This window comes from Elgaria multicarinata, chromosome 14 (assembly GCF_023053635.1).
Source record: "Elgaria multicarinata webbii isolate HBS135686 ecotype San Diego chromosome 14, rElgMul1.1.pri, whole genome shotgun sequence".
Lineage (NCBI taxonomy): Eukaryota > Metazoa > Chordata > Lepidosauria > Squamata > Anguidae > Elgaria > Elgaria multicarinata.
Window position 1 is genome coordinate 29,496,325 of NC_086184.1, and position 15,301 is coordinate 29,511,625.

A 15,301-nucleotide genomic window follows, 5' to 3' on the forward strand; every position below is an offset into this window, starting at 1 on the left:
AGTCAGTCCCCAATTTTGGTCACTGTGTGGTATTTGATCAGCATTTTATAGCCGGTTTTGTATACTACCGAAAAGCAAACAAATATGCAGGGAACCTAGAAAAAGGAGGCCCTGGACTCCCTTCCGGACCTGCACCTTCACACGCCGGTTGCTTGAAGCACTTACCCTCGGCGTCCATATCCCAGAAAACACACTGAGGAGTCATATTCCCCTGAAAGAATAAAAAAATCCAAGGCTTAATTCAATGGATAGCATTTTTTTCCAAGCAGCAACAGGGAAAGGTCAACATGAAGTTTTGCCGTTTTGCCGTTTTTATTTTTTCTAAATATACATTGAAAGAGGGAAGGGCAACACAAGGCCGGTGAGTGCATGAAAAAAAAAACTTTATTTTTTCCTTTTCTTTTTTGCAGTCCTCACTGTCCTACTGCCCCGGTGCAATTTTGTGGTGCTGCAGCGGATGAGGAGGAGGAGGAGGAGGAGGAGGAGATGATGATGGAGGTTTGCCACCAAGGGGGCTATTTTGACTGAAAACAAGGCACGTGGACAGCGTGTGCCTTGTGTTCAAGTAAAACTGTGCTCTTGGAAGAGTTCCAGGGATGAGATTTTGCTTGAGGACAAGGTGTGCGCTACCTGCACACTTCATTTTAAAGCAAAAAAGCCCCTTTACGGTGGCAAAATTCCTGCTTTTAATGGCGGTGCCCCCCTGGCCCACCAAAATTACCCATCCTCCTATAGATTAATAGTGAACTCGGTTCTCTGAGCATGGACCCTCATGTGGCCAAAACAGCAATATGCACACCCAAGAGGGAGATACTAGCAGGCTCTGAAGAACCTCAATGTTTGCAGCTGGGGGGGTGGGTAACCCTAAATTTAGGTGGGGGAACCCAAAAATAGTACTGAGCATGCTCAGTGAGTATGGACTGTTCATTGAGTGTTGTGGGAGACAGAATGGAAAACTGGGGTGGGAGACAGGCAGAATGTAATGGAGTGTCTTGAAAAGGGCATGGCTGGCATCCTGAACACAAGTCTTCCATTTTGCAACATTCTCTTGCAGGTCCCACTCATTTTCTTCTGTTGAAAAGAATGTCTCTTCCCATTAGTATCGTTAAAGGTTTATTGTTAGCAGGCATGTGGAACCACTTTCAGCTTGAGGGCTGGACTGAATTTTGAAGAACTCCCAGGACCTACATTGGGCTGGGCTAAAGGTGAAGGGGTCTGTGTCAAAATACCCAGAATACCACCATATTTTAGTTTCAATCTCTACCAAACACTTGACAGTTGCAGGAAAGAGGCAAGGTCAGGGGGGCTGGGCTTGGTCCATAGGCCTGCAGTTCCCTGCAACTGACTTATAAGAACAAGCAGCCACAGAATAATTACAGGGAAATGGCACCAAGTGGGGATTTTGCTTGTGTGGAAAAAAAGCGACTGGAAAAAGATCCTCAGAAATCTGCACTTGATTGTTCAAATGCTGCTGCCCAGAATGATTAGTTCATACAACTAAACAGCCGTGCTTTAAGGAGAACAGAGCCACAATGGACCCCCTGGTCATCTGAACAGAACACAGGTTTTATTACACCTACCGGGAGACGGTTGTGCTGGAAAGTGATGGCCACACGCTGGTCCTGGGGCAGGCCGTGGACGGAACGGTTCCGCACAGAGATTCCGATCACCTTGCCTCCAAGGATCTGGCTAGAATCTCGCTTCTGCAAGAGGGCAAGGTGGGACCATTTGAGACCGAGAAGGACCCACAATTCTTTGCAGTCAGTTATATATAATAAACATCCCTTAGCATTTATACATCTTGATTGATTGATTGATTCATTGCATTTATATCCCGCTTTCTTTCTTCCAAGGAACCCAAGGCGGCGTACATAATCTCTCCATTTTATCCTCACAACAACCACCCTGTGAGGTAGGCTGGGCTGAGAGTGTGTGACTGGTCCAAAGTCACCCAGTGGGTTTCCATGGCCAAGTGGGGACTAGAACCCAGATCTCCCAGCTCCCTGTTCCGGCTGCCCCCATGGCTTTGCTGCCCCCATTTTCTCTCCCCAGGACCCTGGTTCTGCTTGGCTGCCTGCCTGCTTGCTTGGTGGCCAAACTCACCTCCAGGGGGCAGTATTTTGACAGCCGTAGTAGCAGCACTGAGCCGTTGAGCAGCCCCCATTACGGAAACGGCGCTAGCAGGAAATGGGAACGGTGCTATGTCATCGCGCGGCACATGCAGGTTTCTCTCCCGCTTCCTGTCAGCGTCATTTGCAAAACGGGCAGCTGTTCACCAGTCGAAGCCACAGAGATGGATTTTAAAGCACATTTCCCCCTTTGCCCCTTTTTAAGAAACAAGTGATGATGTAGCTGAAAGATCAGGGATATCTAGACAGGGATAACCTGGCTTCAGTTGTCCATGCTCTGGTAACCTCCAAGTTAGATGACTGCAATGCGCTCTACGTAGGGCTGCCTTTGAAGACGGTTCGGAAGCTGCAGCTCGTGCAAAATGCAGCGGCCAGATTGATTTCGGGAACCAGAAGGTTTGACCATATAACACCTGCTCTGGTCCGCTTGCACTGGCTGCCTGGATGTTTCCGAGCCCAATTCAAGCTGCTGGTTTTGACCTATAAAGCCTTACACGGCTTGGGACCACAATACCTGACCACAATGCCTCTCCCGACTTGAATATACCCGGTCACTACGTTCAACATCTAAGGTCCTCCTCCGGGTGCCTACTCCGAGAGAGGCTCGGAGTGTGGCAACAAGGGATAGGGCCATTTCGGTGGTGGCCCCCAGACTGTGGAATGATCTCCCTGATGAGGCTCGCCTGGCACCAACGCTGCTATCTTTCCGGCGCCAGGTTAAGACTTTCCTCTTTGCCCAGGCATATGGCGGCACATCCTAATTACCCACATGTTTAGTTTTTAATCGGTTTTTAATGCTTTATGTGTGTGTATTCTGTGTTTTAGAGTTTTAAATTTTGTATACTTGTTTTTACCTCAATTTAGAATTTCTGTAAACCGCCCAGAGAGCCCTGGCTATGGGAGTGGTATATAAGTGCAATAAATAAATAAATAAACAAATCATCAGCTGCAGCAGCCTAGGCAAACACCCACGGCTGAGACCGGGACACGGGCCCCAAAGTCACGTCTAGCAGTGCCATGGCTTCGCCATACAAGTACGGCCTTTTCCCCTATAAATACGGCTAACCTACAAGTGCTCTTTGTTTCCTCCTAAGCTTGCAACCTTAGCCTAGGCTGAAGCCTTTGGTGCAGCAGAACATCCCAACAACCGGCCTCTGGCCTCATTGCTGCTTCAGCTGCTGTCCAAAATGCACTTTTGAAATGAGGATAAGATAATGCACCTCTTTATTGGACCTATCCTGCCACTGCCTCCATCCAAGTGGACTAGATCCAGTCACAGTTGCCTCCACACAGGTCATAGAATCATAGAATAGCAGAGTTGGAAGGGCCATATAAGGCCATCAAGTCCAACCCCTGCTCAATGCAAGAATCCACCCTAAAGCATCCCTGACAGATGGCTGCCCAGCTGCCTCTTGAAAGCCTCTAGTGTGGGAGAGCCCACAACCTCCCTCGGTCATTGGTTCCATTGTCATACTGCTCGAACAGTCCGGATGTTTTTCCTGATGTCCAGCTGGAGTCTGGCTTCCTTTAACTTGAGCCCGTTATTCCGTGTCCTGCACTCTGGGAGGATTGAGAAGAGATCCTGGCCCTCCTCTGGGTGACAACCTTTCAAGAATTTGAAGAGTGCTATCATGTCTCCCCTCCATCTTCTCTTCTCCAGGCTAAACATGCCCCATTCTTTCAGTCTCTCTTCATAGGGCTTTGTTTCCAGACTGCACTACAACTCCCAGCATCCCTGGTGGTAGCTTTGGGGCATTCACATCCAAAACACCTGAAGATTTGCCTTCTGCTCACCCCTGCCCTAGCCCCCATTAAGAGAACACCAAGCCATCTGGTCCCAAGCATCAAAGGCAAAAAACACACCCTGCAATTTGAGTCTCTTTCTTCTGGCAGAAGCAGAACCTGGGAGCTTCGTGTCAAGACCTGAGCTTGCTGAAATGCATCTGAACTTTCTGCAACTGTGGAATTTATCCCTGGCTCAGAAGACATTTCAGTTTATGCCCTGAAGCAGATGGCGAGTTGAAGCAGACAGCTGGTACCTGGCTCCATTTTCAATCCAAGAAAACCTTTATTAGCAGGATAAACTAGCCAGGGATGGAGCCGAGGTCTTCCAACGCAGGAAGAGAAAAAGCACTCATGTGCATTGCTGCCCCCATCCTTCCTTGGGGTCAAAGAATCATAGAATAGTGGAGTTGGAAGGGGCCTATAAGGCCATCAAGTCCAACCCCCTGCTCAATGCAGGAATCCACCCTAAAGCATCCCTGACAGATGGTTGTCCAGCTGCTTCTTGAATGCCTCTATAGTGTGGGAGAGCCCACAACCTCCCTAGGTAACTGGCTCCATTGTGTCCTTTGCACACACACTCTTTTTCTACTTGCCATGGGGCAAAATGAGAAGCCTGCTGGCCATGGCATGGAAGGAAAGAAAATGGACCTGGGGACCAGTGGAAAGAGGGGGTTAAAGCCGCGGCCTCTCATCTTCCCTTTGTGCCTCGACGCACCTAAAACAGATGTGCAGAACATGAGGCCTACAGGCCAAATCCAGCCCTCTGGAGTGCCCCACAAGACCATGCCCCCTTCCCCTGGCTCCACCCCCCCCGACTATCCATCATTTGGTGGCTTCCCAGTGTTGGTGCAGTTTTTTTCCTATTTATGGTGACCATATGAAAAGGAGGACAGGGCTCAAGTTAAAGGAAGCCAGATTCTGGCTGGACATCAGGAAATACTTCCTGACTGTTAGAGCAGTACGACAATGGAATCAGTTACCTAGGGAGGTTGTGGGCTCTCCCACACTAGAGGCCTTCAAGAGGCAGCTGGACAGCCCTCTGTCAGGGATGCTTTAGGGTGGATTCCTGCATTGAGCAGGGGATTGGACTCGATGGCCTTGTAGGCCCCTTCCAACTCTGCTATTCTATGATTCCATGATTTTCAGCAGGTGTCATTTGTATGCATGCAGCACCTGGTGAAAGTCCCTCTTCATCACAACAGTTCAAGCTGCAGGAGCCCTGCCCTCTTGACCAGATACAAAAGAAGGCAGGGCTCCTGTAGCTTCAACTGTTGTGATGAAGAGGGAATTTCACCATTTGCTGCGTGCTACAAATAACACCTGCTGAAATTCCCTTTTCTATGCAGCTGTTAAAGATACAAGAGCCCAGTCCTCCTTTCCATATGGTCACCCTACTCCCATCCTTAAAAAGTTGACATGCCTCTCCTAAGGCTGTGATTTAAGCTTTAAGCTTAAATGGGCTGGTGTCTTGGGCCCCGCTTCTTTTGCCTGGGGGACCTCGGCGTGCCAGATTGGAACACCAAAAGGGGTAGATTTGGCCCCCAAGGCCGTGGTCCCCCACCCCTGCCTTTGAGCTATTATTCAAATGAAAACATGGCTGGTTTCCTATGTAACTGCCCCCACACACACCTTCTTAACAGGCTGCTGTTCTTTTAAGCATCTGGTACTAAATAAATTCGACCCAAAGATGAAGAGAAATGTCTCAGGATGCTAGAACAAAGACTTGATTTGGGCCTTCTTACAAATATAATCTTTGTTCTAGCATTCTGAGACGTTTCTCTCCATCTTTGGGTCTATTTTAGGTGCTCCCCCACTTTTGCACTGAATAAATTAGCCCTGAAGGTGGCAATAGGTCTCTTTGGCTTCTAAGCATCTCTGCGTGCCTCTGAAACTTTTCAATGGGGAGCGGTATATAAATATTCTAAATAAATAAATAATAAATAAATAAGCAGGAAGGCAGATGAGCACCATTTACATAATCAAGGGGAAGCGCTCCCAGCCTTTGATCTACTTTGTTACCTGGAAGAGGGTCTGGCTGGTGACCGCCATCAGCACTGCCCTCGTCATGCCACTGCGTCGCTCGTATTGGGACTTCGAGGGATCTGCAAAGACGATTTTGGGCAGGGTGACTTCAAAGCCACGAAGCTCTTTGTCCTCCTGCAAAAAGGAATTTCAGAGGGGTAACAAAGGTATTGCAAAGACAGATACCAACATCAAATTGCTGAAGTACAATTCATTAAGAAATTCAACTCTATTTCCTGCGGTTTCAATAAGGATGAAGGTTTTCTGAATGTATCACACTGCGTACATTTATCGGCTCACCAATACAATGATGTCGGTGTTATTGTGAAAGTTTTGTGAAAGGCAATCGTCAAGGTAATAATCACTGTCTGTCCTTTCCTGCATTTTGGTTTTATACTTCAGTATGTTAATCGGTTTATCATTGCAATGACGACCCAACAGCATCTCTTAAATGCAACTGTTCAGGAATTATCACTGTCTGTACTTTTTCGCATTTCAATTCCCTCTGGCAACACTGCTTGCTTCTCTTCCCCTCTCTGTGTGTGTATATAGATCAGCGAATCTGAGGCCTGACTACATGCATCTGATGAAGTGGGCAGCGTTCACGAACATTTATGCCAGAATAAATACATTTGTTAGTCTTTAAAGCGCCACAAGACTCTTCATGGCTTTTGTTAAGGATGAAAGGATCGCTTACAGAATGGGTCATTCCATACCAATTCCACTTCCAGCTCTTTCTCCATACTCACTTCCAGTCGCAACTTGATGGGTAGGTCATGAGGACTCTGGGATGGGACATTCCAGACGCTGGCCTGCAGCAAGGCTCCTTCCCCAAAACTCTTGTTCTTTCCTTCGAAGTCCACCTTTCCCAACGTTGACTCCAAACGCTTGAGATGCCTGTTGAGAAAGGGGGAAACTAAGTGGGGCTGGAGACCTTGGGGCGCACACAGCTGCTTCCTGTTCAGAGGAGGGCAATGAGGATGATCAGGGGTCTGGAAACAAAGCCCTGTGAGGAGAGACTGAAAGAACTGGAAACGTTGCCACACAGGGGAGGGCCAGGATCTCTTCTCGATCATCCCAGAGTGCAGGACATGGAATAATGGACTCAAGTTGCAGGAAGCCAGATTCCATCTGGACATTAGGAAAGCTTTCTGACCTTTAGAGCAGTACAACAATGGAACCAGTTACCTAGGGAGGTGGTGGGCTCTCCCACCCTAGAGGCCTTCAAGAGGCAGCTGGACAGCCATCTGTCAGGGATGCTTTAAGGTAGATTCCTGCACTGAGCAGGGGGTTGGACTTGATGGCCTTAGAGGCCCCTTCCAATTCTACTATTCTATGATTCTATTATCCTGGGTCATCAGATGTATCTAAGCAGCAGCCTGGGACTCCTCCAGCCTTTATCAGCCCAACAGTGGACCTGGTGGCAGAAGCCACCATTAGGCTTAAAAACAATTTTGCTCTGAAGCACCCGTCTGAGTCCAGGAATCTGATGGACTCCCCCACGTCTGCCCACCCCCCTGGATCCAGTCAGGTGCATGTGGTGCAAGTGTAGGCCTGTACCTGAAGGCTCATGAGGACCCAATAAGCAATTGGCAGCTCTCTGTTCTCGCTGCCCAAATTGTGCACTCCCCGCTGCTGCATCAATGACGCTCGTAAAGGCTCCATTAACGTAAGAGTAAAGGCACGAACAGTGTGTTCATGCCTTTACTTTTGCATCAAGGGGGGCCTTTAAATTCTGCAAATGAGGCAGGACAATTGCAGAATAAAAGCCTTGTCCAGACACACCCTGAGATCCTTTTAACTGGAAATGCCAAAAGCTGAACACAAGATCTTCTCCATGCAAATCAAGCAGGTGCTGCACAATTGAGCTATAGTCCCTCCCCAGTGTGCACAGCGGTGGGGGTCTTGTGCATGTGTTTGCAGTGTGGAGTGAGGGCCTTTCTCTCCTGGAGCGGCACTTCCTCTGCGTGTGCATGCATATGTGTGCATGTGCGTGTTTGTTTTATAGGATCACCCGCAAATCAATTTCCCCCCCAATTTGGGGGAAAAGGTTTGGCAGTATAAATCAACTGTAGCGGAGCAATTCATGAACTGATTTGGGGAAACCAGTTGGCTTTGCCAGATGTTCATCTGCAGGTATGCTTGTACTGACTTAGCTCTCTGTGTTGTGGTCTATAGCTTTAATAATGTGACGTCAGGAGTATGAAACAATTGTAACATCATCAGAGTTGATCTATGGGATGCTTAGACATTAACCCATGGATTAAATTACCAAGGACATTTTCCGTTCGGACCATTTGTAATTTATCTATTTATGGCACATTTTCTGTGCAGAGCAGTTTGCAATATATGTTATTAAACCTAAATATAACCATGTGTAAAGCATCGGCCCTTCTGGTTTTTCAAGTGGTGATGAGGCAGAGAGTTTGAGAACCTGGCTTAAGCTAGGACTTGAACCCAGATCTTTGATGGTAACCCTTGTAGGACACAGGAGGGTGAGAACTTTCTTTGATTTGGGATTGAACTCAGACTTTTGGAAAATCTGATGCAAAACGAGGCTTGCCTCTTCAGCATTTCTCAAATACAGAAAGAGGAAAAAGTAAAATATTCCGGATTGTGGGGGGGGGGGGAATGAAATGGATGTTCTGTTGGAGTAGAGAACTGTGGGTTCAATGGAGTGGTTTTCATTTTGGGGGAGCTAAAAACCCATCCCTGATTTATTGTTAAAGGCTGGGGCAAGTTACTTGGCTTTTAGCCCCACTAGTTTACCTTCTGCGAAATGGGTGTTTTGACACAGTAATAAATGTTGTGGTTGGCCACCCCCAGCGACCATTTTGTGACAGTGCTCATGAAACCACCTCAAACTTTCAAATACGCACACAGGCCTAAAAAGACTAGTGACCCCCTGGGCTAAGCACCAATGGCCTGCAGACACTCACACGAATGGGTTTCCCCGCTTGGTTCTTCCTTGCCTGGGGGTCCTCATCTCAGTTTCCAAGCTCTTTAGCTTTTCTTCTGTGCTTCTGAATTCTTTTTCTGCTTCACTTACTTGGAGAGAGGTTCTTTGTTTTCCAGAATCTATCATGCAAAGCAAGAAAGAAAGCAAAAGAAAATCGCATTGTTGACTACCAGCTGGTCCTCTTGATGGGTTATAGTCAAGGCAACTTGACTCCTGCAGGGCCTCCAGAAAGTGTGTAGTTCCCCTGGGGCATGCTAATGGCGGCTGCACTTTCCCGTCCTCCTTAGAAGCCCTGATTTGAGCACTGGGGGGGGGCAGGGGTTGCGGGAAAGCAGAGGTGACCCTGGGAACATTAGAGTATGCCTGAGCATGCCTGGGGCTATGACGTGGGGTTACCCTTGAAACGCATCAAGTACCTTCATTTGGTGCAAAATTATTATTATTATTATTATTATTATTATTATTATTTATTAATTATTGCATTTTTATACCGCCCAATAGCCGAAGCTCCTTGGGTGGTTCACAAAAACTAAAACAATTCAAAGTATAAAACAAACAGTATAAAAACATGACATAAAATACATATTAAAACAGATTAAAACATACCATACATGATTAAAACATCCTGAAAATATCCTGAAAACATTCTAAAATTTCACTGGATAGGCCTGCCGGAATAGATCAGTCTTTATTGCTTTTTTAAATTCTGAAAGACTGTCAAGTTGATGAATCTCCTCCGGCAGGCCATTCCACAGTCTGGGAGCAGTGGAAGAAAAGGTTCTCTGGGTAACAGTTGTTAATCTAGCTTTTGCTAGCTGAAGTGGATTCTTCCCAGAGGACCTGAGTGTGCAGGGCGGATTGTATGGGAGAAGGCGATCCCGCAGGTAGCCTGGGCCTAAACTAGAGGCATTCAAGAGGCAGCTGGAAAACCATCTGTCAGGGATGCTTTAGAGTGGATTCCTGCATTGAGGATTCCTGCATTGAGGGGGTTGGACTCGATGGCCTTGTAGGCCCCTTCCAACTCTGCTATTCTATGATTCTATGTAGGGCTTTAAAGGTAATAAGCAACACTTTATACTTTGCCTGGAAACTAATCGGCAGCCAGTGAAGAGATTTTAAAACTGGTGTAATGTGGTCACCCTTAGGTGCACCAGTGACCAGCCTGGCTGTGATATTTTGGACTAATTGAAGTTCCTGGACTAGGTACAATGGTAGCCCTATGTAGAGCGCATTGCAGAAGTCAAGCCTTGAGGTTACCAGCACGTGCACAACCATCTTTAGGTCTTCTAAGAAGGGGCGCAGCTGGCGTATCAGCCGAAGCTGATAGTAGGCACTCCTGGCCGTCGCATCTATCTGGGCTGTCATTTGGAGCGACGGATCCAGAAGCACCCCCAAGCTGCAAACACCGTCTTCCAGGGGGAGTGTAACCCCATCCAGAACCGGTTGACACACCTCCAAACCCAGGTTGTGGCCTTTGACAGCGAGCACCTCCGTCTTGTCTGGATTCAGCTTGAGTTTGTTTTTCCTCATTCAGCCCATTACCACCTCCAAGCATTCATTCAGAGGAGACACACAAAATGAAGCAGTGAGGCTGCTAACCAGTGCAGAGTATCATTATTAAATGACCTCAGTACCAACATAGCTGCACTGGTTGCCAATGGTTTTCCAGGCTCAATTATTCACAGTATTCACAGTGTTGGTTTTAACCTTCAAAGCTCTGAATGGCTTAGACCTGGCTATCTGAGGGACCACCTATCTCAATCTCAACATGCCCAAGTATTAAGAACTGAAGGAGAGGCCCTTTTGAAGACACTCTTGCTCACTTATCGGGCATGTGGGATAATGGCTTTCTCCTGCATTGCTTCCAAATTCTGGAATTCTCCCCCTTCAGAGTTGTGACTGATCTCCACTCTCTCTGCATTCAGAAGGAGGTGAAGACACATTTTTTACATCGCTTTAAAATATTGTGGTTTTAAAGATCTTTTTCAGGATTGTACTATGCTTTTATTTCATCCTTGTTTTTATCTTCTGACTTTTTCATAAACCACCTTGGTCGGCTTCAGAAAGGCAGTACAGAAATGTCCCAAAGCAATATGGCAGAGGGATTGCTGAACAGGTAAAAGATGGACATATAACTTGGCTTGCTCATTTGAGTCATCTGCAACTGCATACCAGCTCCCTTTTTGTGACCCACTGTACTCTGCCATAAAGTTGATGGATGTGGGGGTTGGGGGAAGAGCTGTCTTTCAGCAACGGGGCTGGACTAGATGGCCTTTGAGTTCCTTTCCACAATTCTGTATTCCAAAATAATCAAACTTACCTGTGAGGAAGAACTCGTAGGAAGATGAATTGGGAAGGGATTGGTTGTGGAAGCCCTTGGCAAAAGTATAGGAGACATTGTGAAGCCAATGAGTATCTCTTTTATTGGTTTTTCCAGTGATATTGGGAGAGAAGAAGGAATAATTAGCCTGTTTACTCAGGGTGTAATTCTTGGTGTTCCCGTAGTTGAGCATGAAAATGTGGTCATCCTGAAACCAGTAAACGCAGAAGCGGTAACTCCCTGCACGGTCTGGCAGAGTCCAGATGCTGCTCTGATGTGCTGGTGGGAATGGAGCACTTATATTCAGTCCAGTTGCACTGTTTACAATACTGATGGCCTGGTCCCAGATTTTGTAATGGAGGTGGCCTTTTTCTGTTTGCTTCCTGTGAGCACAAAAACTGAAGTCTACTTCATGTCTGTGGTCCCCGCAAATACCTGTGTCAAACACATGCCGAAAACAAAACATCACATGGAATGAGGACCTGGAGGAACACCCTGTGATCCAGAAGTTTTGCACTGATTAAAAACATTATTAAAATAGAGATGTTCTGTTATCAAGGAAAGCTGAAGAGACTCTTAATTACAACATTAGCACTCTTTAGTTACATTGGTACATCAGTCAGCAGTTTAGTTACAGTGTTACATCAATCAGCACTCTGGAGAGTTCTTTTTACATTGAACATTAGCAATGAGGAGTCCTAGGAGGAAGCTCTAGTGCAGGGGAAGCCAACTCGATGTCCTCCTGGTGTTGTTGCAGTACAAGTCCCTCAAACCCTGATGGGAGTTGTACTCCAACACATCTGGAGGGCACCGGGGTGTGGAATGATGCACTAGCATGCCCCTGAAGCTGATTGGTGGGAGATCCAGGACAAATAAAAGGAAGTACTTCTTCACACAGCCCATAGTTAAATTATGGAACTTACTACCACAAGATGTAGTGATGGCCACCAATTTTGATGGCTTTCAAAGGGGGTTGGATAAATTCCTGGAGGAGAAGGCTATCAATGGCTACTAGCCCTGATGGTTGTGTGCTATCTCCAGTATTCGAGGTAGTAAGCTGTGTGCACCAGTTGCTGCGGAACATGGGCGGGAGGGTGCTGTTGCACCATGTCCTACTTGTTCATCCCTGGCCAATGGCTGGTTGGCCACTCTGTGAACAGAGTGCTGGACTAGATGGACCCTTGGTCTGATTCAGCCCTTCTTATGTTCTTAACAGCATATTCTGAACCGTGGTGACAAAACACTCTACATTACCTTGAGGCCCCAAAATGAGAGGCAGTAGAAAGAACAGCATCTTGGGTACTTGGCTTGAGCCTGGGCTATTCTGCAATGGCTTTACTTTGCAATCAAGATTTTACACCGGCAGCAGGAATCCCCAAGCGTCCGTCCACAACCCCATGAATGCTCGTCTCTTCTTCAGCTCAGCAGATCAGGATGGAAGCTAAAATCCCGTCATTCTGTTTCTGCAGATGACAAGAAACGGTTGTCGAGAGTTAGTGGCCCTGGAATTACTTCCATACTTTAAGAGTGTGCGGCTGAGAGTTTTGTGAAACAATCCAGCCTGAGTTAAGCACTTATTTTTTTTTAACTATTTGCATTGTATTTTATTCTTTAATTGTTTGCAATCTGCCCAGAGAACGCATGTTATTAGGTGACTTAAAAGCATAAGAAAACAACAAGATGTTAATCCCCACTGATTTCTCTGGAAGGGATTAATGATTGAAGAAGGGATGTGGGGTTATAATAGGGATGAGGGTGCAATGAATATGGGGGGGGGGGTTACACATATTTTATTTATTCCCTCTGCTTCTATACCATCCTTCAGTCAGGGTGGTTCACAGTAAAACAACCAGCAATGCGCTCAATGCAATACAGCAAAACAATCATAGTCAGAGGAAGGGATGGCAGAGAAATCCACAACGGAACCAAGAATGTTTGAAATTCTATGAATCTGACCTGTAGATTCACACTGCAGCCCAGCTTTTCCCCACTTGGGCAAATTTTTAAAAGGCCGAACATCTTCTTTAAAAGAAGGGTGCCATGGTGAACACTGTCATCCCTGGTGGGTCCCAGCAAGCCCATGCTGGCCCAGATGCTGACTCCAGGCCAGGTTGGCCCTGCCCCACCACCTGCTGCTCTCTGGGTGGCCATTAACACCCCCCTTCCTCAGGGTTTGGGGCCGTGGACTTCAGCCCGAAGGCTCAGCCCTTGATGCACAAGACCTCCTTGCTCCAAGATGCACAGAGTGACATCTGCACCCAACAGCTGGCTTCGTTGGTTCAAGGCAGCCTTCAACCTGCTACGTGGGCATGCTGCTGCTGCAGCAGTACAATCTCAAAGGCCCGGTGTAGCATGGAAACAACATCAGCCTGTGGTTAAAACCAGAGTCATTTGTTTAAAACACACACCAAAAAAATGCAGTAAGCAGAAAAACAAAAACCAAACCCCAAACCCAGAGCTACATTACATCCACCAACCCAAACAGGCCCTGGCAAAGAGCTTCACGGAAATCAAAGGCCCCTTTTCGAAAAACCCCAAAAGCCATTTTTTCCCTGGTTTCTGTGTGAACCAATTGTGCAAGAGGTGTGCAGAATTGCAACTATGATGCAATGGAAATGCAGAGGAGGAGGAGGAGGAGGCACACAGAATCTGAGGAAGGCCAAAAGAAGAGAATCAAGAGGAGCCATTTCATTTCAATCACTTTTGGGCCTTTTCTGGGGTGCACCCGCAGGCTTGGCACTGCAAGCAACAAAATCACTCCAGTACCAGTTCAAGTTCATATCAAAGCCCTATTCAGGTGTTCTCAAAGCCTGCAAGGAGGAGGAGCCTGTTAGTACCCCACCCCCTTGTCACCCCGTATGCAAGGAGGGTGACTGTCTGAAGCGGAGAACCTCCTCTGCCCAGGGCGGGGGCCGGGGGAGCTCTCCACGCAACCCGAGACCCTGATTATCCAGCAGCCTGGATCATGTGAACCGCCCAGAGAGCTTCGGCTATTGGGCGGTATAAAAATGTAATAAATAAATAAATAAATAAATAAATGTGGGGAGCCCCCATGGACAGAGGAGGCTCCCCACTTCAGACAGTCGCCCTCCACACCTACAGAGCAACAACTACAACAATAAAAGGGGTGGGTGGACCTCTCCCCTTCCTCGTGTGAGTGAGCCATCCACTTTCAGAATGCCTGAATAGGGCTGTAGGGCGAGCGATCATCTAAATCAGATGAGCTCAACAAAACCAAGCAGTGACAAGACCAAGGGCAGTGAGTAAGTGGAGCCAAACAGACACTGTGACAAGGCAGACCCCGGGAGAAGAACCGGGGAGCCCCCCAAGGGTGCACCCCCCAGTTTCAGCTAAGTCCACCTGGAACCCTCATCTCTCTCAGCCGCTCTCCGTGTTTGTTTTTTCAAAGCTGCTAGTCGTCGTCTTCTTCTTCTTCTTCTTCTTCTTCTTCTTCTTCTTCTTCTTCTTTTCTCCTCTCTCTCTCTCTCTCTCTCTCTCTCTCTCTCTCTCTCTCTCTCTCTCTCTCACACACACACACACACACACACACACCTTACCTCCTACTTGCAACGGAATAGGCATCACTTTCCACAAACTTTTATGGGTGTCTCATTCAAAAACATGGAGAGACCTATCAGGAAATCATCTCTTCAGCATTAGTTCCCATGAGAGAAGTATCAGTTGACCAACCAGGGATGCAGTGGAGACTCCTATGACACTGGGGAGAAAATTAGGCTCTGGGTTTCAGTCAGAACACTCAAGGAGCTATTCAAGGTGCTGAACCCATATGGGTTCAGCACTTTGGATAGCTCCTTCAGCGTTCTGACCGGTTCTGACTGAAACCCAAAGCGAATGCACTCCCCCACTGACATCAGAGCCACCAGCCTTCACTACTTGGACTATTCAATGTGAATCTCCCTGCCAAAGAGATGGTTGGCCGCAGCATTAAAAATTCCAAAAACGCAGAGCCAGGAGGAAAACATGGGCCTTCCCAAGGCTTGATGAAACCAAATGACCCTGATCTAGTTGCAGAGGCTCAGCAACACTCTAGTTCTGGACTTCCTAGGGGAGTGTGCTCCATAAACG

The 15,301-nt window shown here is 47.3% G+C and overlaps 2 protein-coding genes across 4 annotated transcripts in view; both read right to left on the reverse strand.

Moving 5' to 3' along the window:
- Nucleotides 1–15,301, reverse strand: part of TMEM170A (transmembrane protein 170A) — a 382,399-nt gene that overhangs the window by 16,332 nt on the left and 350,766 nt on the right. The window lies entirely within an intron of this gene.
- Nucleotides 1–15,301, reverse strand: part of ADGRG1 (adhesion G protein-coupled receptor G1) — a 56,396-nt gene that overhangs the window by 11,666 nt on the left and 29,429 nt on the right. For all 3 annotated transcript variants that reach the window (XM_063141160.1, XM_063141161.1, XM_063141162.1), the window contains exons 2-8: nt 12,470–12,678; nt 11,216–11,650; nt 8,876–9,014; nt 6,686–6,833; nt 5,934–6,071; nt 1,581–1,703; nt 166–211 (exon numbers count right to left, since the gene is read on the reverse strand). In XM_063141160.1, coding sequence (XP_062997230.1) covers nt 166–211; nt 1,581–1,703; nt 5,934–6,071; nt 6,686–6,833; nt 8,876–9,014; nt 11,216–11,650; nt 12,470–12,509 — 1,069 coding nt within the window. In that variant the 5' untranslated portion in view covers nt 12,510–12,678. The remainder of the gene's footprint in view (nt 1–165; nt 212–1,580; nt 1,704–5,933; nt 6,072–6,685; nt 6,834–8,875; nt 9,015–11,215; nt 11,651–12,469; nt 12,679–15,301) is intronic.